Source organism: Clupea harengus, chromosome 21 (assembly GCF_900700415.2).
Source record: "Clupea harengus chromosome 21, Ch_v2.0.2, whole genome shotgun sequence".
NCBI lineage: Eukaryota > Metazoa > Chordata > Actinopteri > Clupeiformes > Clupeidae > Clupea > Clupea harengus.
The window spans coordinates 12,997,102-13,020,651 of NC_045172.1; the positions used below are offsets into that span (position 1 = coordinate 12,997,102).

A 23,550-nucleotide genomic window follows, 5' to 3' on the forward strand; every position below is an offset into this window, starting at 1 on the left:
ATGCCAAGATCGCTTCAGCCGAATTTGAAGAGGCCGCAAATGACAGAAGGCCTAAAGGGACCACCGATGAGGCCGCTGTGGCATTCCCCAGCAGTCTCAGATATGATTTGAGGGCCAGAGCCCTGCCTCTCCTGAAATGACTGATGAGCTTGAGGGTGTTGTTGACCCGTTGTTGAGAGGGGGTAGCAACCATCAGCCGTGAGTCTAGCTGGATGCCACTAAAGGCGATCTGCTGACTGGGCCAACCGGGAGCTCTCTTCCTGGTTATATTTTAGCCCTAGCCTGGTAGCATAAGGAGATCAAGAAATGCTGATTCTCTGAGGGCCTCTCCCCTCGACTGGGAACGTATCAGCCAGTCGTCGAGATAGGGAAAATGCGCATCCCCCCTTGGCCTGCAGTGGGGGACAGTGCCGCCTGCCACACATCTGGTGAAACCCTTGGTGCCAGCGAGATCCCGAATGGGAGCACACAGACCTGGTAAGCCCTGCCCTCGAAAGCAAAACGAAGGAACTGTTTGCCGAGGTGTGATAGGGACGTGAAGGATGCCTCCTTTAGGTCGATGGTTGTAAGCCAATCTCCTTGCTTGATGCCCTGCAGCACATCCGCTGTACGCAGCATGTGGAATATTAAAATCTTGAGATGCGTGTTTAACTGTCTCAAGTCTAGTATAGGCCGAAGGCCTATCATCCCAAAGCCTTCTTTGGGATGATAAAATAATTAAATTAAATTTTATTTATATAGCGCCATAACAATACGATTGTCTCAAGGCGCTTTACAGAGCCCAGAGCCTGAAAATAAGTGGAGTACAATCCACTGTCTTGTGCTCGTCTGTCTAATGGCTCGATGGCGCCCTTCCCATGGAACCTCGATGGTCGACGTCGGAACCATAAAGGACCTCTGTCTCCCGGGAGCCTCACGGCTCAGACTGGCAAACTGTTGTCTGGCCTGTGTAACCTGTAGGTTGCACTCCACAGCTTGCTGTGCGCAGGACCAACATCTGTTCCTGAAATGACAGGCAGAGACAAAAGAGGCTTTCCTGCACGGTTCCAAAAGTGGAGACTGGGGCCAACCATACGTCGGGCCTGGGTTAACGAGGCCACAGCCACCCAGCTCCCTGTCGTGTAGGCCAAACGCCTGCAGGGAGGTGTCACTCAGACTCTGTGCGGAGGAGTCAGCCTCAGAATCTGCATTCTCTGAGACAGGGCTAGTACCAGTGTGACATTGAATACCCAAACGTGCAATACGCGCTGCTGCGTCGTAGGATTTTACCATGTATCGTCTGTCAAACGGCACTGTGGCCGGGGCAGCGAGCATCAGGCCGGAGTGTTTCACCCGGCGTGAGCACCAGGGCAGCAACGGCTGGTTCAATATGGGCATTGCGATCAAGGCCATGGGCAGAGGCATCTTGCCTTCCTTTGGAGCCCTTCAGTGTGGTGTGGCCCGTACCCAGGGAACTGGGATGAGAGTAACAGGGGCCCCACTGAGCCCTGGTGGAGAGAACATCCTCTTTGAGGATTTCAAAAGCTGGCGACAGTATTGGAGGGAGCATCTCCGAAAGAGACCGCAGCCGTTGTAGCTAGAGCACTAGCAGGCTGTGCAGCCGGTTGTTGCTGATTTAGAAGCAGAGTCTTTATCTCTGCGAACTCCAAAGTCAAAGTGCCTACCTTCCGGGCAAGCGGATCAATCTTCCTGCGTTTGCCCCCACCAGAGGTTTCCCGGGAATCAGGCCTCCGGCATTTGCATTGCTTAGGAGACATGGCACTGCATCCCCGTGCCGCTCAAGAGGGGCCCGGCAATCAGCCAATGTAATGAACATGTTGCAATATCTATACATAGATTTATTTATCTTTTATAGGAGTGATATCTTACCAGCAGCCTTAGCGAATAACGCTAGGCCCTGTTATACAAGATAGTTACTGTCTAAGAGCGAACACACTCCTCTACACAGTCATCTGAAACCAAATAATGAATGCTGAACAACTGAAATTTGCGGGGTGGAGCACCCGCTCAAACTAGGCAGTCTATTATGGACCAAGCCTCAATATTAACCATCTGATCACAGCAAGGATCTCTCTCACGTTACGTAAGGTAGGCTTCCGTTTAAGAGCGGACACGCTCTTAACAGTTACCAACATTAGATGCTTTAGAAATGAAATTGCAGGGCGTAGAACACGCCTTCACCAACCATGTTGGGAAAGTTCAGTTCAGTTCAGTTCAGTTCATAGTTCACAGATTTTAAAATGAACTAGTTCAGTTCATAGTATATAATTGAAAATCTCGAACTAATTCCACATCCAAAAAAAAATGAACTACCTGTAGTTCAGTTTTCTTTCTTTTTTTTTTTTTTTTTTAAATATGTTGTGAGCTTAAATTGTCTAAATCTCTATCTGTCTGCAATACTGCTCTCGGCCTCTGCGCACTTCGGCGCCCTCACTTGACAGCCACAGACAGTAGAAGAAAGCACACGCAGCGATTGACTGGTTTGGCAATCCTGGATACAGGACTGTAACTGGTGTGTCTTTCGACTGGAAGTCTCTAGAAATCTGCCTTATTGAACGAAAATTTAAAAAGAGTGAACATGCAGTTCACAGTATCGTTCATCAGCAGTAATACAGTAGGCTACGTTCAGTTCACGTTTACCAAAATTATGAACGAGTTCATGAACTTTCGCTCAATGAACGCGTTCAGGTACAACACTGGTCACCAATTAGTAGGTAAACGCTTCTAGCGTTAACCCAAGTCGACAGGAGTAAAATCCTGTTCGTTTACTTAATTGAATGCTTATGGCGAGAACACCGCTTGCAACTTTATAACAACAACGGTACAAAACCAAACTATGCGAACTTCCAACTTGCTTAACAAGTGGGTTTAATTATCAGTTGTAAGGCGAGAAACACCTATACTGACTATGCTTCTTAACCCATTACTGCCGCATCCGAGCGTGAACACTACAAACGGCACAAATAGTAGAGGAAAACTCTGTTGATTATCCGCCATTGATTTATGATGCTAATCGCAGTCCTTTGAGGGCAAAAATTCGCAGCTCCAACATACGGTTCTAATTACCACAACGGTACAGAACAATTACTATGCGAGGAACTTCCAACTCGCGCAACAAGTGGGGTTAATTATCAGTTGTAAGGCCAATGTATCTTAAACAATTACCCGAGGGTGAATATTACCCACGGCCCAATATTAATACTTACCTTTTCCGCCTGTGAACATACTCACCCCATATGGCCGTAGCCTGCCGGGTAGCGTTTTAACTGACCAATACTGAGGGCACTGCACCCAGAGAATACCGGCGAGAGCACCGTTCGACTGGGTTCATTTCAACCTGTGCCGTAGTGAGCGAGGCCGCTCCGGCCCAGGCTACATCTCACTTAAGAAAACAAACTTCGAGTAACGCAGTTTCTCGGAGGGTGAAATATCCACTGCCCCGACCATGATAGGTAACGAAACTATCAGCGTCTACCTCGAATGAAAATTTGACCTGCTTTTTGCGAGAAGATGCAAGAGGGCGCTTCCTGGGTGTCACGGCCTTTTGTGCTGGCGCACATTGACAACGTCTCCCAGGTCACAGGTGACTTTGTTGGTATTAACACTCGACCTGCACGTACGTGCGATGGAAATCCAGTGCTGTAAGCACCGCCTCTGGCGGTCAGGAGAAACTAAATAGAATCACTGTTACCACAGCACTCAAACAGGACTATTTAGAATCGCGCACTTCGCCATAACCCTGTGTTAAGTTACCGTTTTGAAACTTCCGTCTATATTAAAAATCTTTTCACGTCAGATTTGCTCATATAGGCTATTGCTGACACTTTTAAATAACGGTTTTGAACAATGGTCTAATGCAAATAGATTAAACAGTGATAGATTAAAGTGTGGCTTGTTAATGTCATCCCTTTCCTAACCAGCTACTTAACAACATCGATTTAGTTTATGTTGGTGCTGGTATGAAGTGAAGCAGCAGGGTTGCGAGTGCGGATCGGGCGTTCACACGAACACGGATCTGCTGCCGGGTTCGAACCTACCCAGTCTGGAGACCGGATTCAAAAGGTTGCGGATTCGGTGATCCAATCCGCCGGGTTCGTGTGGACGAGAGGCCGATAAGACATTTCTTTCCGGATTCAGGCAATCCAGGTTCCGTGTGGACGGGCCCTGAGGCTGTGACTCTCAGGCTGTGACTCTGTCTATTCTCATCAGGCTGGACACTCCATCCCATCTGCAGGGAACACACAGCTCAGTTCACTCTCAGATACCATACCACACACACACACACACACACACACACAAGCACACACACACACAGATACAGGCACTCAAACTCATAAACACTACATACAGGCTACAGACATAACCAAGAGTCAGATTCAAGCATACAGATGCAGATACATGCACTGAGACTGACACATTGTGCAGGCGTATGTTCCTGAAAAAAGGTGTGTGTGTGTGTGAGAGTGTGTGTGTCTGTCTGTGTGTGTGTGTGTGTGTGTGTGTGTGTGTGTGTGTGTGTGTGTGTGTGTGTGTGTGTGTGTGTCTGTGCATCCATGCCACCAGACACAGTGGTACAAGGAGGTCTCCTGCATAATTTATAGATGGGGACCTAGCTGCGCAGTGTTAGCTTGCTATCCCTTATCTCCCTGGTTCACACCCTCTATCACGCAGGCACACACACACACACACTCTCTCTACCTCTTTCTTTCTCTCTCTCTCTCTCTCTCTCTCTATCTCTTTCTCACACACACACACTATCTCTCTCACACACACACACACACACACACACACATACACAAACACAGAAAGCTCTTAAGGCACTGTGACAAAACAGTGAAACATCTTCCAACACTTTAGCTCTGTGTCTTCCCTCCTCTCCATTCCCTTCCTTTACCACCCTCCCTTCCTTTTCTCCTCCTTCGCATCTGTTCATCCTCACCCTTTCCCCCTCACACACACACATACAAATACACAAACACCAAAACCCCTCAATTGTTACAGTAAAAGAGACTAACTGGTATGAAGAGGGAAAGTAATGGTCAGTTGTTCAGCTCAGTTTCCCTACTGTAAATAATCAGCTTTACCACACTTACAGAGACAGAGGTTCATGTGTAATCAGCGCTTTTAGGAAGTGCCACTTAAAACAGGTCAAAACATGAAGGAAGGCAGAAACTAATGGGAATATTCCACTTCCTCTCTCTGTCCCTATCTGTCTGTGTGTCTCTTTGTGATCTCTCTCTTTCTTTTCCTGCTGCTGAAAATGCACTGGTAATATGGACATCGACAAAGGCTCAGGTCAGTATACTCCTGTGTGTGTGTGTGTGTGTGTGTGTGTTTCTACATATGTGTGTGTGTGTGTGTTTCTACATGTGTGTGTGTGTGTGTGTGTATGTTTGTTTATTTATACATGTGTGTGTGTGTGTGTGTGTGTGTGTGTGTGTGTGTGTGTGTTTGTGTGTGTGTTGTAAGCCTATCCCTGCTTTCACAGGTGTCTGAGGTGTTGCCGTGTTACAGTGAGTGTGATCAGTACAGCTGGGAAGTGGACATGTGGTCTGAGTGCCACCTCAACACACTACACATCAACAGCACAGCACTCAGCAGAACTACCACAACGCCCACAGCCAGCGCACTCAGCACAGCAATGGAGCCCAGCAGCTCCAGCCCATCTCCATCTCCAGCGCCACCCCCAGACGCCCCCACACCCACTGGACCAGGGGAGGCGCTACCCTGTGGAGATGGGGTTCAGAGTCGCAAAGTCAGGTGATCTCCTCACTGAAAACCATGGATTTAGTTCAATTGGTAGCCAGTACCCATTTCCACTAGATTGAGTATGGTACAGCATATGAAAGCATTGTCTGACCCCTGAAGGATATTTTTGATGTTTTGATGAAGTTGATGAACATGGATTAACTCATGGAGTATGAAAAGTCTCACTCAGAGTTACTGACAAAATAAACTGAATAGGCTGACTGACTTAGAGGAAGATAGCCGGGATGGAGACAACATTAATTGACTTTGCCACGAGGATCCCAGGAAATGGGAGTGGTGCCAGACACACACACAAACATAGAGAGAGAGAGAGAAGTTAGGATTGAGTAGAAAGATAGAGGATGGAGCTAGTTCTTATTGGCTTTGGACGATAGCGAAACACAAGAGAGTGGGAGCAAGTAAGTTTCTTTAAAAAGACTGACCCGTCGTTAATACGGTGAGATCATCCATGGAACATTTACTTATTGTGGCTTATTGATTACAATAATACTTCAGATTTCTACATTCAGTCTCCAGGCTTCTGATTGCAAAGGTACTAAGAGGTTGCTTCTTGCTGCAACACCCCCTTAAGTTTTCAGCACTTATCTTCGTCATAACCAGTCACATATCCTAAATCATGGATCCATGGACCTTGTTCACCAGTGTGCTCTTGCTGCATGTGCATTCACCCCTCAAATGAAAATCAAAATGACCCTTTTTCTGATGGCCCGGGGTAGCATGGGGGAGACCAAGTAGGCTATACTCTTCCTTGGATTTCTCACCAGGCTGCAGGCCTCAAGGCAGACGTTTCAGCAAACTTCTTCAGCAAGCTGTGAACTTCTTGCGTTTCTTCTGAAGGAGACTCTTGTTTCTGTCTGTACCTCAGTTTGGGAATTATGAAACTATTCTTCTCTCTCCTATTGGCCAGGTGTGTAAGGAGGGGAAGCAGTGAGCATGTACACGAGTCTCTATGTGCCCAGCTTGAGCCACCAATCACCTCTCAGATGTGTCCACTACCCTGCCCTGGTCACTGTGTGACCTCACAGTGGAGCCAGTGGAGCACCTGTCCAATGGTAAGTCAAGCCAAGGTGCTTTTATTTCTATTTACACAAAAACAACATCTAAAAACAACAGGAGTTTGACCCAAAATGTGTTACAGGTGAGGCAATTAAATGAACAACAGGCATGAATAAAATGAATGAGTCAAGACCTAAAGAAAAACACAGAAGAAGAAGAATGGCCATTAAATGAGTGGAAGGCAAAATGATAGAAGATAAAAAAGAATACAAACAAATAAAGAAGTAAACGACATGATAAACACGCTAAACTAAAGTGAGTAAAAGGCTAACACATAAGACGACTAAAATAACAATATAAAAAAGTAAGAAAAGAAAATAAGATAAAAGGACAATTAAATAAAAGGTAAGAGATGAAAATCTATTATTGGTAAGACAAATACAATCGACACTATTATTTAAGAAACTGATAAATAGTCCAACTAATAAAAATAGTCTCACTGTTCTCTTTCTCTACTTCTCTCTCTCTCTGAGGTCTGTTTGTTTTTAATTGGGGTGAGCTAAGTTGGCCACATGGAAGATGGGGAAGAACAAAATATTAGGGGTGGGGGTGGGGTTGGGCTCAGTAGATCCTGTGGAGGTATTAAAGGGTATTGGGGAGAAATAGGGATATGAAGACTTATCCTTATTTTCAATGTGATGGTGTAAGCCTTGTTGATTAGCTTCTGAACATTGTATGTGTTTTATTAGTGTAATCATGTAAGAAAGTTAAACAGAGGTCTAATAAAGGACCTGACAAAACCTCTCTCTCTCTCTCTCTCTTGCTCTATCTCTCTCTCTTTCTTTCTCTCTCTCTTCCCAGTCCTGCCACTCAGGTGCGCTCAGGTGGAGAAGCAGACAGGTGCTCAGGCAGCCGGGTCACACGTGTCCGGAGCTGAATCAGACACAGCCCTGCCTCTCCAACTCCACCTGTTTCAACTACAGCTACAGCTACTCAGGTACACACGTGTGTGTAGATGTGTGTGTAGCAGACATGCAGTGTCAAATACTGAAACAGAAACCGAGAAAGACCGATGGCTCATACCCACTATTACCTGTGTAGGTTTTTGTGGTATCTGTATGTCTGTTGATATTCAGTATATATGTGTAACTTTGAGTATAAATTGTAAAGTGCTCAGTTGAGTGAGTAAGAGTGAGTGTGTGTGCATGTGTGATTGTTGATTAATCTGCGTGCAAATGTGTTTTTTTAAGGTATGTGTGTGAACATGCGAGTATGCAAGTATATGCAAGAAACAGTTTCTCTGAACATCTTGTTGTGCGTGTGCGTGTGTGTGTGTGAGTGTGTGTTTTACAGACTGGAGCTCCTGTCAACTCAGTGAGAATGCTGTGTGTGGGCAGGGAATTAAGACACGCCTCCACAGGTGTGTCCGTGGCGACGGCAAGCTAGTGGAAGTGAGCAGGTGCACTGAGGTAAACACAACGCAACACCCAGCAGCTCGTCAGTCACAATCACCTGTTCCAAATCTGCTCACAGACACACACGCTGGGGAGAGAGCATTTACCAGGCTGGCAACAGAACCTTATTAAACACACAAACAGCAGAGAACCTCCTGGCATGTTACATTCCTATGCTTACTTTTCATGTGTCCACAGATGGGTCCTTCAGAGGAACTGATCACTTCCTGTGAAGTTAGCTGCCCAGTTAACTGCCTGGTGTCTGCATGGTCGCCTTGGTCAGAATGCTCACATACCTGCGGCAACCAAAGTATGACCTCATTCCATCATTCATCACAACTCATCCCAATGTTTGTGAATGTGACTGTATCAATCATAACATCAACTTGACCAACCATTGTACAACCACAAAATCACTTGTACAGTGTGTTCAGATGAGTGTGTGTGGGAGAGAGCTTTGTAAGTGTGTGTGTGTGTGTAAGTGTATGTGTATGTGTGTGTGTAAGTGTATGTGAATGTGTTTGTTTGTGTGTGTGTGTGTGTGTGTGTGTGTGTGTGTGTGTGTGTGTGTGTGTGTGTGTGTGTATGTGTGTGTGTGTGTGTGTGTGTGTGTGTCTTTCAGGGTAATTATAGTTAGGCTTATAGTAAGACTAAAACCAAAACTAGCAGTGAAAAAATGATTTCTTTAACTAAAATAAAAATAAAAATGTCAGTTTTATCGAATTGAAGGTAAAATCTTTTTCGTTTCCCCCTGGTAACTATACCACTTTGTCCTGTTCTGTTTGACTTCTGGAGATACGCGGGCCTAATGAAAAGGACTGAGAATTAATTAAATATATCATATTTAATTTCATGCATTCTTTCATCCTACCTTTTACAGCTTCTATAAATCAGGGCTTTTCTTTAATACCTGAAAACCCTAAAACGAATCAAAACTAGTCAATTCCTCAAAACAAAATAAAAACTAAATGTACTTACGCACTCGTAAAACGAACTAAAACTAAACTGAGATAGATAACCAAACTAGAGGACTAGATAAAAACAAATACAAAACTATAATAACACTGGTGTGTGTGTGTATGAGACCATATGTGTGTGTGTTTGTGTGTGTGTGTGTGTGTATGAGAGCATGTGTGTGTGTGTGTGTGTGTGTGTGTGTGTGTGTGTGTGTGTGTGTGTGTGTGTGTGTGTGTGTGTGTGTGTGTGTGTGTGCATGGATGCATGCATATGTGAGTGTATCCTAGTGCATGTGTGTTTTTGCGCGTGAGTGAGTGGCTCTTGAGCAGAAATGTCTTTTATGTCTGGTAGGGTACTCCCCTGTGGCAGAGGCACTCGTTAGTGACTTAATTAAAATCACTAATCCTTTAAATTTATCTAGAATTGGCCATCTCCTGTTGGCACAGCAGCCAGTCCTCAGGAGTCCAGGCCTAATGCGTTTATTTAAGGATACATACAGCTCCTGCTTGGAATACAACACAGTGTATGTGTGTGTGTGTGTGTGTGTGTGTGTGTGTGTGTGTGTTTATGTGTCTACTTTTGTATTGACTGTAGAACTATGGGCATCTCTATGTTCGTCATGTGTACAAGTGCTCCCATGTTGTTTGTGTATGTGTGTGCACGCACGGGCACGCATGTGTGTATGTGCCTGTCTGTCTCTCTGTCCGCCTGCATGGGAGTGCACATCATTTCCATTTTTACGTTTTTATAAAACATCACTGGGGCATCTACATACACACATGCATACGTGTGAGTACATGGGTGTGCTTGTTCCGCAGGTCAGATACTGCGCTCCAGGGTCGTACTACAGGAGGCTGGAGATGGGGGTCAGCCATGCCCCGCCCAACTCTCCCAATCGAAACCATGTCCCATCATGCCTTGCTACTCCTGGTTGCTTGGAGACTGGTCTCTCTGTCAGATAGAGGTAATGCTCATTTGCCCAGTCTTCTACTGCGGATTGTGAACCGCCCCACACAGCAAAGATTCAGGGTGTTGCATGCACACAGCATTACACCCAATCACTTGCTTGAACGGACACCAATGCGATCCTGACAACTCCTAAAAGATGCTCCGAAAGAGATGATGTGTTGATGATCTGTTGATGATCTGTTTTTACTCTCTTAATACGTTCTTTCCTGTTTCTCTTTCACTCCTTCTGTTCTGCCTTCTTTCTCCCTTGATTTCCCATCAACTCCTTCCCTTACTTCACGCCCAACTTCATTGTTTCCTTTGTTTCTTTTTACACCTCTATTGCATCTCCTATATTTAACCCTGCTAACTCTTTTCTTTGTTCTCACCATCTATCCTCTTCCTTATTACCACTCCCTAATATTCACCCTCTCCCCCCACCATCCTGTTCTTCCCACTTAGGGAGCGGAGTGTGGAGAGGGGGTGAAAGTGAGGAACCTCACGTGTGTGGTGCACCGGGGGGCGCTGGCGGACGTGTCCCGTTCTGACGCAGTGGAGGAGGAGAGTTGTGACAGAGAGCAGAGGCCAGAGAGAGACAGCCCCGTGCAGCTGCCCTGCTCTGTGCCCTGCCCAGGTAGACAGACACACACACACACACACACACACACACACACACACACACACACACACATACACAAACATACAGTACACACACACACACACACACACACATACAGTACACACTTACACACACACATACAGTACACACTTACAAAAACATACAGTACACACAAACATACAGTACACACTTACACGAACACACAAACAAATATACATAGACACTTACACACACACACAAACAAATATATAGTACATACTTACACACAAACAAACAAACATACAGTACAGACTTACACATGCACTCAAACACACACACAAACATACAGTACACACTTACACACACACACACCAACAAAGTCCTTTCAGACGCAGTGTGCTGTACAGAGATGGAACAAATCGGTCAGATCAAAAGGGTTGCACTCAATCATGTCAGAATCAGAATCAGATTTATTGGCCAAGTATGTGAACACACACACAAGGAATCTGGCCTTTGGTGGTGACTCAAGCAATCCAGACAATATACAGACCATGTACATATTATTTACAGACAATACAATATACGGACTATATAAAAAACAAACAATATACATTAAGTGCAAGTGTGTGTGGTAGTGCAAACAACAACAATGTGCATCACGTATATATTGTAGATGTGACGCAGGGTGTAATAACTATCTGGAGAAACAAGAGTAGCTATGGCATAGTAGATGATGTAATGAGGGTGATGGCATGAGGAAAGAAACTGCTCCTGGTAGTTTTGGTATGCAGGGTTCTGTAGCGCCTGCCAGACGGGAGGAGTTCGAAAATGGCTGTGCCCAAGGTCTGAGGAATCTGTACAGACTCAAAGTCCGGGAGGGTGGGTACGGGAGAACCATTTTTTTTTGTATGCTGTCCAGAAACGCTCCTGTTCCAAAAGTGTAGTAGTTGCTTTGTGGAACATAGTCTGTGTATGTGTCCTGGGCCCAGGAGTACTGGCAGTCAGGAAGTGAAAGTGAAGGTTTGTGAGGTGTGTTCTTTGAAAAGCTAATGCCTTGTCATCTTATTCAACATGAAGTACCCTGTGTGAGAAAAAGTGCTTTTGAGGTCTGAAAAGAAAAGCACCTTTCAGATTTTAAATTTGTCATTGAGCAACTTGCATGACACATGAATTGGACTGGATTGGATTGCAAGAGAGATGTGTGACTGTAAAGACTTTTGAACTGTACTTGAATAGCTTTCTTGTCTAGAGCCTGCCTATCATCATAAACCTTATACTTTACTTACTGAGACTAACCAGAAGTTAGTCACCTCTTCAAATATCTGATGATAATGATGATGATGATAATGTCACGCAATCCAGTCAGGCACCTAAGAACGCCCCTGTGTCAATTGTCTGCTTTCTCCATTGCAAGGCTTTCACTTCCTTTTCGTCCCTCTGAAGGGGATTGCCACCTTACCGAGTGGTCACCATGGAGCTCGTGCCAGCTGATGTGTCTGGACGGGCGTGGCTTTGAGACGCAGGGACGCCAGGCGCGTTCGCGGGCGGTGATCGTCCAGGTGCCCGAGAACCAAGAGGCATGCCCCAGCCAGGTGTACGAGACAAGGCCCTGCAAAGGTATGAAGGTGACCAGGCAGATCGATCCCACACCACTGCCAGCTGGGTGTCTACCTGGTGGTGTTTTGCAAATACAAAATGGTGTAGAGAGGAATACTCAGATGAGAGGACTACAGAGACACACATCACTATGTCCATAAGGCTCTATGAGACACTGTTGGATGATGCATTTTACAATGTGTTTGTGTTTTGTTGACCTCTATAAATTTTTAGTTGGATCAATTTCCAGACTGCCTGGACTGGATACCACATAGACTTAGAAACTTAGCACTTTACCACACAGACCTATGGACAGTTTTTTTTTTTTATTCTCATAAAATCTGTAGGAACATTATGTACCACCATATAATACAGTTTTATGAAGGTGAATGTTTTTTGGATGTAAAATGTAGAAAGGCAAATAAACCAGATGAGGAAGGTTCTGTATGGTTCCGCAGGAGGAGTGTGCCACACCTACGAGTGGAGAACAGGGGGATGGAGGGAGAACAAGAGGAACGTATGGTGCCAAAGGTCAGATGGAGTTAACGTCACAGGTTGGTATCCAGGCATCCGTGCATGCAAAGCAGTTTGCAATCAAGCGCCACTCACAAAGTGATACAGTGGGGAAAATAAGTATTTGAACCCCTACCGATTTTGCACGTTTGGCCACTTGCAAAGAAATGTGTGATCTATAATTGTAATAGTAGGATTATTTTAACAGTGAGAAACAGAATATCAACAAAAAAATCCAGAAAACTGCATTTTATAACATTTATGACTTAATTTGCATTTGATGCAGAAAATAAGTATTTGAACCCCTAGCAAAACATGACTTAGTACTTGGTGGAATAACCCTTGTTGGCAAGCACAGACGTCAGACTTTTCTTGTAGTTGGTCACCAGGTTTACACACATCTCAGGAGGGATTTTGGTCCACTCCTCTTTGCAGATCCTCTCCAAATCCTTAAGGTTGCGTTTTCAATGGGAGGGAATGAGGGAATGAGGTTCAAGCCCAATATTCCACGTTACATGGCCCCATCCATAGTCCCCTCGATGCAGTGGAGTTGTCCTGTACCCTTGGCAGAGAAACAGCCCCAAAGCATAATGTTTCCACCTCCATGCTTGACGGTGGGGATGGTGTCATATTCAGCATTCTTCCCCCTCCAAACGCGGCAAGTCGAGTTGATGCTAAAGAGCTTGATTTTGGTCTCATCTGACCACATCCTGTCTCCCAATCCTCCTTAGAATCATTCAAGTGTTCATTGGCAAACTTCAGACGGCCCTGTACGTGTGATTCCTTGAGCAGGGGGACCTTGCGAGTGCTGCAGTACTTCAAACCATTACGGCGTAGTGTGTTGCCAATGGTTTTCTTGGTGACTGTGGTCCCAGCTGCCTTGAGATCATTCACAAGCTCCCCCTGTGTAGTTCTGGGGTTATTCTGCACCTTTCGGATGATCACCGATACTGCACAAGGGGATATCTTGCATGGAGCCCCAGACGGACAGTTGGACAGTTGTTTGGTGTTGCTTCCATTTGCGAATAATCGCACCAATAGTTGTCTGCTTCTCACCAAGCTGCTTGCCGATGGTTTTGTAACCCATTCCAACCTTGTGCAGGTCTACAATCTTATCTCTGACGTCCTTGGTCAACTCTTTGGTCTTGCCCATGGTGGTGAGGTTGAAGGTGTGAAGTATGATTCTTTGGACAGGTTTCTTTTATACACGTCACCAGTTGAGATCAGGTGTACCTTGTTAGGCCTAATGAGGACTAATCTGTGTGCTTCTTGGGCACATAACTGGTCATTGGGAGCCAGAATTCTTGCTGTTTGCTTGGGGGTTCAAATACTTATTTTCTGCATCAAATACAAATAAAGTCATAAATGTTTTAAAAAGCAGTTTTCTGGATTTGTTTGTTGATATTCTATTTCTCACTGTTAAAATACACCTACTATTACAATTATAAATCACACATTTCTTTGCAAGTGGCCAAACTTGCGAAATCGGCAGGGGTTCAAATACTTATTTTCCCCACTGTGTAGGTGTCTCCACCTAGAGGTGTAAAAGGAAACTGCACCAGCGGACCGGTAGACAGTACTTATCCTGGAGACTTACACAGGGTGTTAATTCACCGGATTTGCAAATGAGGTGTCACTGAATTCCTGGCAGGGTTGTCGCTAAACTCTACCGGAGCTTTTTTATATGATTGCATGCAGCACTGAAAACATTGCTTCTTTGCGGATGGTATCTCAATTGGTACAGCAAGGTGGTTGCAACACCAAGGTCTATACCCAGGGAGCACACATACTGATGAAAAAGTGCATCTGCACTCTACTGTCTGTCAGTTTGGATGTTAGCGTCTGCTAAATTAATACATGTAACATGTGAAATTTGGCATGGGTACATTCCGTCTGCTAGCGTATGCTCAGGGAGGGTTGGCTTGTCTGTTTAACTCTGTCTGTCTCCGTCTGTGTGGAACTGATCTGACTCGGAATGTGTGCTCCCTGTCCCCCCTCAGGTGGGTGCCCCGCACACAGTCGGCCATCAGCGGTACGCCACTGCCAACCCCCCTGCACCAAACCCTTCTCTTTCTGCACACAGGTAACTTTAATACAGGTAACCATCATATCTAGAACACTGCTTTGTTCATAGGGTCACTTGAAATCACTGCAAAGAGAGTATAATTTCAAGACAAACTGAAAAACATGAAGGTCAGCTACATTTATTGATGATAGATGATGATGGTCAGTGCATCTTTCTATTGTGCTTTCTTTTTTTTTCATTTAACCAGTTAGACTTCCAAAAGGCTGGATTCCGATGTTCTCATCTTGTCAATAACCCAGCGAACATGTGCTAGTACCAGTTCTAGCAGCATAGGAACATAGCTGAGGATGTTACTGTGAGTTGGGATATGATGTGCTTTTAACAAAAGAGGTTCAGAATTGCTCTTAAATATCACTGAATGTAGTGCTGCTGAAAGTGGGAGCTCCGGTTGGTGTTGCAGCGAGACTCTCATGTATTGTACCTATTGCATCAGCCTTACTTGCACAATAAGTCAATGAAGTGTGAAGATCCAGTCTTAAACCTCTCCACAGCTCCAGCGCATGGAGTCTTTCACGTCTCCCAGCTCAGTGAACTGTGACTGCAGTGGAACTTCTGTGAAACGAACTTCTCTGCCTGTCTCTCCATCCTCCTCTCCCTACTCCTCTTTTCTCAAATTTCTCTCTCTCCCTCTCTCTGTCTCTCTCTCTGTCTCTCTCTCTCACAGAGTGGAGTGTGTGGATGTCAAAAGGGCTTCACAGAGGTTATGACCTCTCACGGTTTCCTTGACTACTGCACCAGAACCCCCGGGCCTGACCACAAGAAGGCAGACGTGAAAACCAGTTCTGGGCAGCCCAGACCTGGCCGCACCCAAAACCAGAACCCGATCAGGGAGTGGGCCTTGCAGGCAGTGGGTCCAGGTAATGTTACTGGTGTCAAACCTTTAGATCCTTATCTAGTAAACAATCAACTAATCAATATATTTACATATAAATACCTACAGTCATCTTGAGGAATGCATTAAATATGAGGGTGTTACACAGAGAGAGATGATGATGATGCTGATGATGATGAAGATCAGTATACAGACATCATAGCTTTGAGTGTGTGTGTGTGTGTGTGTGTGTGTGTGTGTGTGTGTGTGTGTGTGTGTGTGTGTGTGTGTGTGTATTGGCAGATGGGCATGTCAGACCCTGGGTTTATGGCCTGATGGCTGCTGGATTTGTTCTCATCCTGCTCCTCATCATTATGTCCTTCCTGTTGTGGTGAGTAGCTGCTCTGACTCATATTCTCTCTCACACTCACACTCACACTCACACTCACACACACACACACACACACACAAACCATCTCATCCTCTGTGTCAGCCACAAAGGCAGCATATGTCACCACTGATCATGAGTATTCCCGGAATCAGAAACGTGTCACGCACAGTAATGTGTGCATGTTGACTCAGAGTGTGGACAGCTGTTGTTCGGGGCATTACATGAGTATGTTGATGACTACAGTGTGTAGAACTACAACGTGTGAATGTGTGGTCAGTTTGAAAATATGTAATAGTGGGTGTTACACAAATTATATTGAACTTATTAGGTTATGGTCAAGTTGAAGAAAAACAGTGTTAAAAATCAAACTTTGGCAAGATTTTAAGTCAGTTCTGACAACCTACCTTATCTGATATATTTTCAAGTACACAATCACCCTCTAGTGGTGAGATACAAGTGCATCCATGCATCACTGACACCAGAAATACATCCCATACCGTTATTTGCATGCTTCCCCTGTCCTCGTTCGTCGGTTCCCTGAGAATCGTTGTGTGACGTCATGAAGGACGTCTCATTTCTCGAATTACTGCCAGAGGAGACGAGGAACAGTGAGGGCAGAGGACCCATGAGCGAGGAAACACAAGAACACCCTATGCAGAAGTGTTTTTAGAGATAGGTCTCACGTCTGTGGTTACAAGGTGTACCGTAACACCTTAGCCTATAGGCAAAGATTTTGGAATGCATGAGGAAGGCCCAAGGTGATAATTCCCCTCCCCTTTCTTCCTATGCTTTCCTCATATCTGTCAACCTACAATTTAAAATAAGATGTTGCGGTTTATGAACAAAAATAAGTGATCAGTCAAACCAAGAAAATATTTTCCATCTGCTTGAATTTTCTTCAGATATGCCAACTTTAATGAAACATTGATGGTTGTGTTGCCCACAGGATTGCGCCCATACAATGTCATGTTCCTTCACGTTTTTATTAGAAGGAGGGGCTAGGATGTAAGAAAGGAAGAAAGGGAAGATTGACAAATTGTGGAAATGAGAATCACCCCAGGACATACTGAATGTATTATTATATGTAACTATTAAACCATTGAGTTAGTGTGATGCATTTGAAATACACTCACCAGCCACTTGATTAGGTATACCTGTTCAACTGTCGAAACATTATGCAACAATTTGCCACTTTTTGATCAGGCAACTAGTTTTGGTAACTTCTTCAAATTCATTTTGATGGTATATGGTGTGGAGGATCATTTCTTGGCACACTTTGGACCCCTTTTGAGCATCAATTAAGCATAATTTATATGCCACAGCCTAGCTGAGTATTACTGCTGACCATGGCTACTTTCAGCAGCATAACAGGCCATGTCACAAAGCTCATATCATCAGTTCACTATAATCGAATGGCCTCCACTGTCACCAGATCTCAATCCAATAGATCACAGTTGGGACGTGGTGGAACAGGGGATATGCATCATGAAGATGCCCAGAAATCAGCAGCAACTCCAATCCAAATATGGACCAAAATCTAAATCTATCTAATCAAGCACAAAGGCAACAGGGGCAAGGTCTCTGAGAAATGTTTTCAGCACCTTGTTGAATATGCCACAAAGAATAAAGGCATTTCTAAGAACAAGGGGGGGTCCAATCCGGTACTAGGAAGGTGTACCTAATAAAGTGGCCAGTGAGTGTATATAGCTCCCTGGATATCTATAAAACACACCAATAATATTCCCAAAAGGCCTGATGTTTTACTTTGTTTCCCTCTGTGTGTGTGTGTGTGTGTGTGTGTGTGTGTGTGTGTGTGTGTGTGTGTGTGTGTGTGTGTGTGTGTGTGTGTGTGTGTGTGTGTGTGTGTGTGTGTGTGTGTGTGTGTGTGTGTGTGTGTGTGTGTGTGTGTGTGTGTCTTCAGCAAAAACACCAAACCCAGCTCAGGTGTTGGAAGTCACCAGAAAGCCCTGACACTATCGTATGATGGGGATACGGATATGTGACCTCTGACCCTGCGTCCATAGAGCTCACCCCTCCAGGAATGTCCAGCTTTCACCCTCTTTGACATCAGGGATATGGGACCCCATCGGACACCAAAAGGACAGACTAAGAAGACACATTGCAGCAGGATTTAAATACAAAATATTCAAATATTCATGCTTTATCCTGTGACTCTCTGATATCCAGTTAAGCGGCTCAGCTACAGGCTATCATGGATTCCCTGAAAAATGCGGTATTTTTTAAAAGCCTGGTTCTGGTGATTATGTACTGTTGTAAGACACGGCCTGGAAATTCACATCAGGTTTTGATGATGTTGCTACAAGCCGTGGATCTCATTACATGTGGCCGCCCTGCCGAACAGCTGAACGTTCAATACCTGCCGTGTTATCTCTATGCTGGGGGGCTGTGGGACCAGTTGGCCAAAAACTGCACACCTGGCAGGACTAACAAAACACAGGATTTGTTTACATTCGGCCTCAGAGAAAAAGACTCTGCAAAAAAAAGACTAAAGGACAAGAATATGCCTTATGCACTATATTAGTGCTGAATGTTTTTTTTTTCTTTGTCACATATATTTTCTCCATAAGAACTATTTCTTCTGTTGATGCCAGGTGTCATTAGCCGTCGGCTTGTGTGTGTGTGTGTGTGTGTGTGTGTGTGTGTGTGTGTGTGTGTGTGTGTGTGTGTGTGTGTATGTGTGGTTTGTTTACTGTTTCATCCTTAATGAAAAAGTAAGTGAAGGTCAAGGCTGTTACCCAAGGGAGCTTTGACTCAAATACACCACAAAACTACAATACCCAACATGTGAAGAGACACCCAGTCATGTGAAGAGGTTGGAAAAGGATTCCAGATTGATCCTCTTTAACCCCTTGATTCTATGTGAAAAAAAAAAATAAACATGACAGGAAATACGTAAAAATGCTGGCCTGGATGCATATTAATGATGGTATACCGATTATAGTGGTTGATTTTAGTCCGGTCGCTGGGGCGAAGTTCTCAGTTTTCACATCGAAGCAGACATTCATCTGTGGACACCAAAGCACATCAAACATGGCAAAGATGCAGTGGCACAGCAGAAGCAGTAGGGGGCAGAAGTCAAGTCTGCGAAACTTCAAGTCTGCGAAACTTTAAAGTTTTTTACATAAAAAATGTGATTGTTATTGTATGAGAACCACTGTCTACAGTGTGGTTCTACTATGCAGTAGGCTATGTTCTCAGCCGTGTCTGCTACATGTTTGGCATGATTTAGGAAACAATGGCTTCTAAAGTGACCTTGCAGGTGCTCTCTCTCTCTCTCTCTTTGTGCAACACATTGAATCAGAATGTGGATTTCTTAATGGTGATCTGGATCTTGACAGAAGCACAAACTCTAGACACCACAGACTCCAGACTGATTTTACAAGATGCTTTACACATTTGTTGTGGAATGTGAGTTATGTTTGGTGTTATGGCGTGTTTAAGAATTTATAAATAAAATTAAACTGAATCAGTCTTCTGTTTAACCACATTAGTTGTAATTTTATGGTTGTGCCATTGTAAGGATTACATTGCATAAAGTTCCTGCTCTTCTGCTTTTGCAAACCCTGCAGTGGAATTTGATATATTAGGTATACTGAAAAAAAAAAGGTTATGACAACCATAATTGTAACTGAAATACTGGTCCTCTAGTCTTCAGTAGACCTAAAGCATATGACTTTTTCTTGTGTCATTGTCATGGTAATAACAGATCACATGGCGAACTCAGGGATAGGAGCGCATGCGGGCGGACGGACGACACGCTGCGGTGTTAAAACACAGATGTAGCCATTAATCAGTACGTGGCCTTGGGGCTGTCAGCTCCGTTTACAGTGGACGTGACACTAACCGGGGCTGGCGTGCGCACCCTAGCAAGACGCCGTGAGGCTGTCATCTTCAATCCATCCAAAGGCGTTCCTCCAGTCCAGCCGGTGTCGGGATCCCTCCGGATGGACGTGCGAACGCGGAATCTGATTACGCTTCCAATCGGCAGTCACCCTCCTGAATACGAAGCAGATAATCATGGTGATTAGAGAGATGACGCGGATTTGATTGGATTTCGACAATACTCCTCAGAGCTTACGTCATCCGCAGGCCCCTACAGAACTCACCATAAAGAGGTAAAGGGGTGAGGTATTTATCCTCATAAAATGCCCGAAAGGGGATACAAAATCCATAGTGATTAGCATACTTGATCTTCTAAAGTTTGTCTCTCATGTTAAACCTGCAAGACGTAGGTAAATGTGGAGAACAGTGAGCCTTGCTAAAGAACATGAAACCTTTCAGTAATAAACAGCACGTAGTCCCAGATTTACCTGTAAGATTTACACAGTTTGCATGTCCTTTTGATAGCAGCTCAGCCCCCCTGTGTCCTAATGATGGGACTGCAAAACACTGTCCCTCCATGCCACACCTATGATAACAGGTGTCTCATGAAACATGAAATGTGAGTACAATGAACTGTATTGTGAATGTTCCAGCCTCTTTTATGAAGCACACGCTCTCTAAAACGGACAGAAGACAAGGCAACAGATTTAACTGGCATTTGCCAGTACAGTAGAGGGAAATTGGCCCTACTGTTTGCGTGCGCAAACCTAATGTTGCACACAAGATGGCGCTAAAGCTTCAGAATGCAAGGTTTCGCGTCGGGGCGCCACAAAGTGGCCTCAAACTATTTAATCTCTTGTCATAATGCAAGCTAGAAAATCAATAAATTCCATTTGGCTCCCTAAACATCTGCATTCAGCCGGCATGGGTTGTGCTTAAAGAAAGAGCTGTGTTTAAATTGAGTGAATAAGTAGTTTATTAAATGAAATACTGTTCATTGATTGAACAAACCCATAGTAAGCCTCTGGGGATTTGAGCAGTGGTTGTGGCGGGTTATAAGTATCGACAGACACCCCACAAACATGAGATACAGAAGCCCATGAGATTGACTGGATTGATTGTTGTGGTTTGGGGCAAGAAAGATGTTTTTCTCCCTAGTGTTAAAGTAGAAAATTGAAGAGCGTCAGCCCTCTTGACGGAGCCATCATAAATTCATCTTCGATTCATAATAAACATATTGACTGATGCTGCAGGGGTTTTGAGAGATAGATAGTTTTTTGGAGTGTTTTCAAAAAGTATTTGGAAAATGCTACTGCAACACTATAGCCAACCTCACAGGTGTGTAGATGTTTTTTTTTATGGCATTCTATTCAGCTTGGTCATACAATTATGAACAGGTGTTGATTTTTTCAGTAAAAGAGCCCCTTGCCAGGTGTGCAAACCATTCATTTTCTTGACCTGTGATTCAGAGGGAGAACAAGCAAAAGAAGGAAAAAAGAAGAAGGGGGAAAAAGGGTGAGAAAGAACTTTGTGTTTTGGTAGTTGAAGACAGCTGAGAAGAACAGAAGAAAGTGTGCTGGAGAACGAGAGGCAAAGCAGTGTGTGTGTGTGTGTGTGTGTGTGTGTGTGTGTGTGTGTGTGTGTGTGAGTATGTGAGTGTCTGTGTGTGTGTGTGTGTGTGTGTGAGTGTGTGTGTGTGTGTGTGCGTGTGTGTGTGTGTGTGTGTTTGTGTGTGTGTGTGTGTGTGTGAGAGTATGTGAGTGTCTGTGTGTGTGTGTGTGTGTGTGTGTGTGTGTGAGAGTGTGTGTGCGTGTGTGTGCGTGAGTGTGTGTGTGTGTGTGTGTGTGTGTGAGTGCATGCAAGAGAGGAGAGAAGATTGTCCACACTCAGTGTGTCTCTCCTCTCCTTATCAGATGAGATAACACATAGAGAGTCCCAGTCTTAATGGAGTTTAGGCTCACTGCGATTCACGTCACGCACTCGAGAACAAACAACACATCATCCACACCACCAGCCCCATATATCACCCACGCTACATACACAAACACACACACACAAACACACACACACACACACAAATCCTCATGAATTTGCATACACACACACATCTGGTACACTTAGTTTACTCGCACAAGCACACACATACATGCAATGCACAAACTTATTCTGAAATGTACATACATAAACACACTGTACACACACACACACACACACACACACACACACACACACACACACACACACACAAATAAATAGAGGCTTACAGATACAATGTTTTATTCGTGTTCAGAGGCTGGCAAATTATCATGTACTAATTCATGTACTAATAAGGGCATTAATCTAGTTCAAATATACTATCAAAAAGTAACAGAGCCTCACTTACCTCAGTTTCACAGGCCTGCACCTTAGTCACATGAATGGAGCCTCATTTTTCAGTTTCATGCAGGGATGTCTCTGGAGTTCAGTGCTGTCACATCTCAACAGACTGTCACGGAAAGAGTGAAAGAGCACGAGGAAGAGAGAGAAAGAGAGAGAGAGAGAGAGAGAGAGAGAGTGCGTACGTAAACATGCAGTATTTAAAAAACCGGAGGAATGGAAAGAGAGCAAAAGAGGATTATTCACCACCATCCTCCTCTTGCTTCCTCCCCTTCATCCCTCCATAATTAAAAACCTTTTTTTCCCCAGCGCTGTGTTCGTCTGATGGCTCCGGAGTGTGTGCACGCGTGTAATTGTGCTTTTGGAAATGAAGTCTCAGACTCGCTGTATTATTTAAAATACCAAGCCCTCTGGGACAGGCGCACTGCTGCATTAGTAGTGTTTAAGGATGAACCTAATAGCTCCTTCCCAACACACTCATACTTCCAGCTCTTTCTGTCTAATTCTGTGTGAGTGTGTAGGTTTGCTTAAGGGGTGCCGGTATTTCTTGCAATGCAATAACCCATCATTTGGAGACTTTATAGTTTCTTTGATCAAAGGAATACCTGTTCACAGGCAGCCTACCTAAATACAGAGCTGCTAATGGTAATGGTAATTGTGTATTTCGCTCAACAATACAGATTTTGGAGTCCTGTCCGCCTTATCATTATGATAACTCTCTCTGTCTGAACGCCCAGCTCTCTGGCACTGATCAGATCTCTAAGTATTTTTTCTCTCTCCCCACCTGGGCCATTTGGCGTTTAATCAGCTTGGCTCTACGACACACGGGCCGGAATCCTGCCGATCAATGGCACTATTGATGAGCGCCAGATAGGGGCCGTTAGAGTGACCTGTCTCCGGGGCGACATTGATTTCATCTTCTCCAATCCATCTGCACGGGAGCGGCCAGACGCCATTGTGTTTCACCTCCTTGGACAGGCATTATCAATCATACCAAGAGAATGGCCCCTGCTCAAGGCTCTGCAGCGGGCCAGAGTTATGGCTGGACTCTGGATCATTTAGTCTGTCCTGGCTCAGGCCCAGGTGATGATGACATGGGTTATGCTTTGCAGAAACATGGTTGAGGTTGCTCATATCTCCATCGAGAACTGCGGTGTTGCTGGGTATCCATTGTGCTTGTCAGGAGGATGATTTCTTTGAATAATGTTTGAT

The 23,550-nt window shown here is 44.6% G+C and overlaps 1 protein-coding gene across 1 annotated transcript in view; it reads left to right on the plus strand.

The window, feature by feature from the left end:
- Nucleotides 1-19,017, plus strand: part of LOC116217877 (thrombospondin type-1 domain-containing protein 7B-like) — a 46,551-nt gene extending 27,534 nt beyond the window's left edge. The window contains 12 exon segments of the mRNA XM_042702957.1: nucleotides 5,489-5,760; nucleotides 6,677-6,821; nucleotides 7,627-7,762; nucleotides 8,119-8,529; nucleotides 9,995-10,140; nucleotides 10,587-10,758; nucleotides 12,166-12,339; nucleotides 12,777-12,872; nucleotides 14,832-14,914; nucleotides 15,582-15,774; nucleotides 16,032-16,119; nucleotides 18,041-19,017. Coding sequence (XP_042558891.1) covers nucleotides 5,489-5,760; nucleotides 6,677-6,821; nucleotides 7,627-7,762; nucleotides 8,119-8,529; nucleotides 9,995-10,140; nucleotides 10,587-10,758; nucleotides 12,166-12,339; nucleotides 12,777-12,872; nucleotides 14,832-14,914; nucleotides 15,582-15,774; nucleotides 16,032-16,119; nucleotides 18,041-18,122 — 1,998 coding nt within the window. The 3' untranslated portion in view covers nucleotides 18,123-19,017.
- The last annotated feature ends 4,533 nt before the right edge of the window (nucleotides 19,018-23,550 follow it).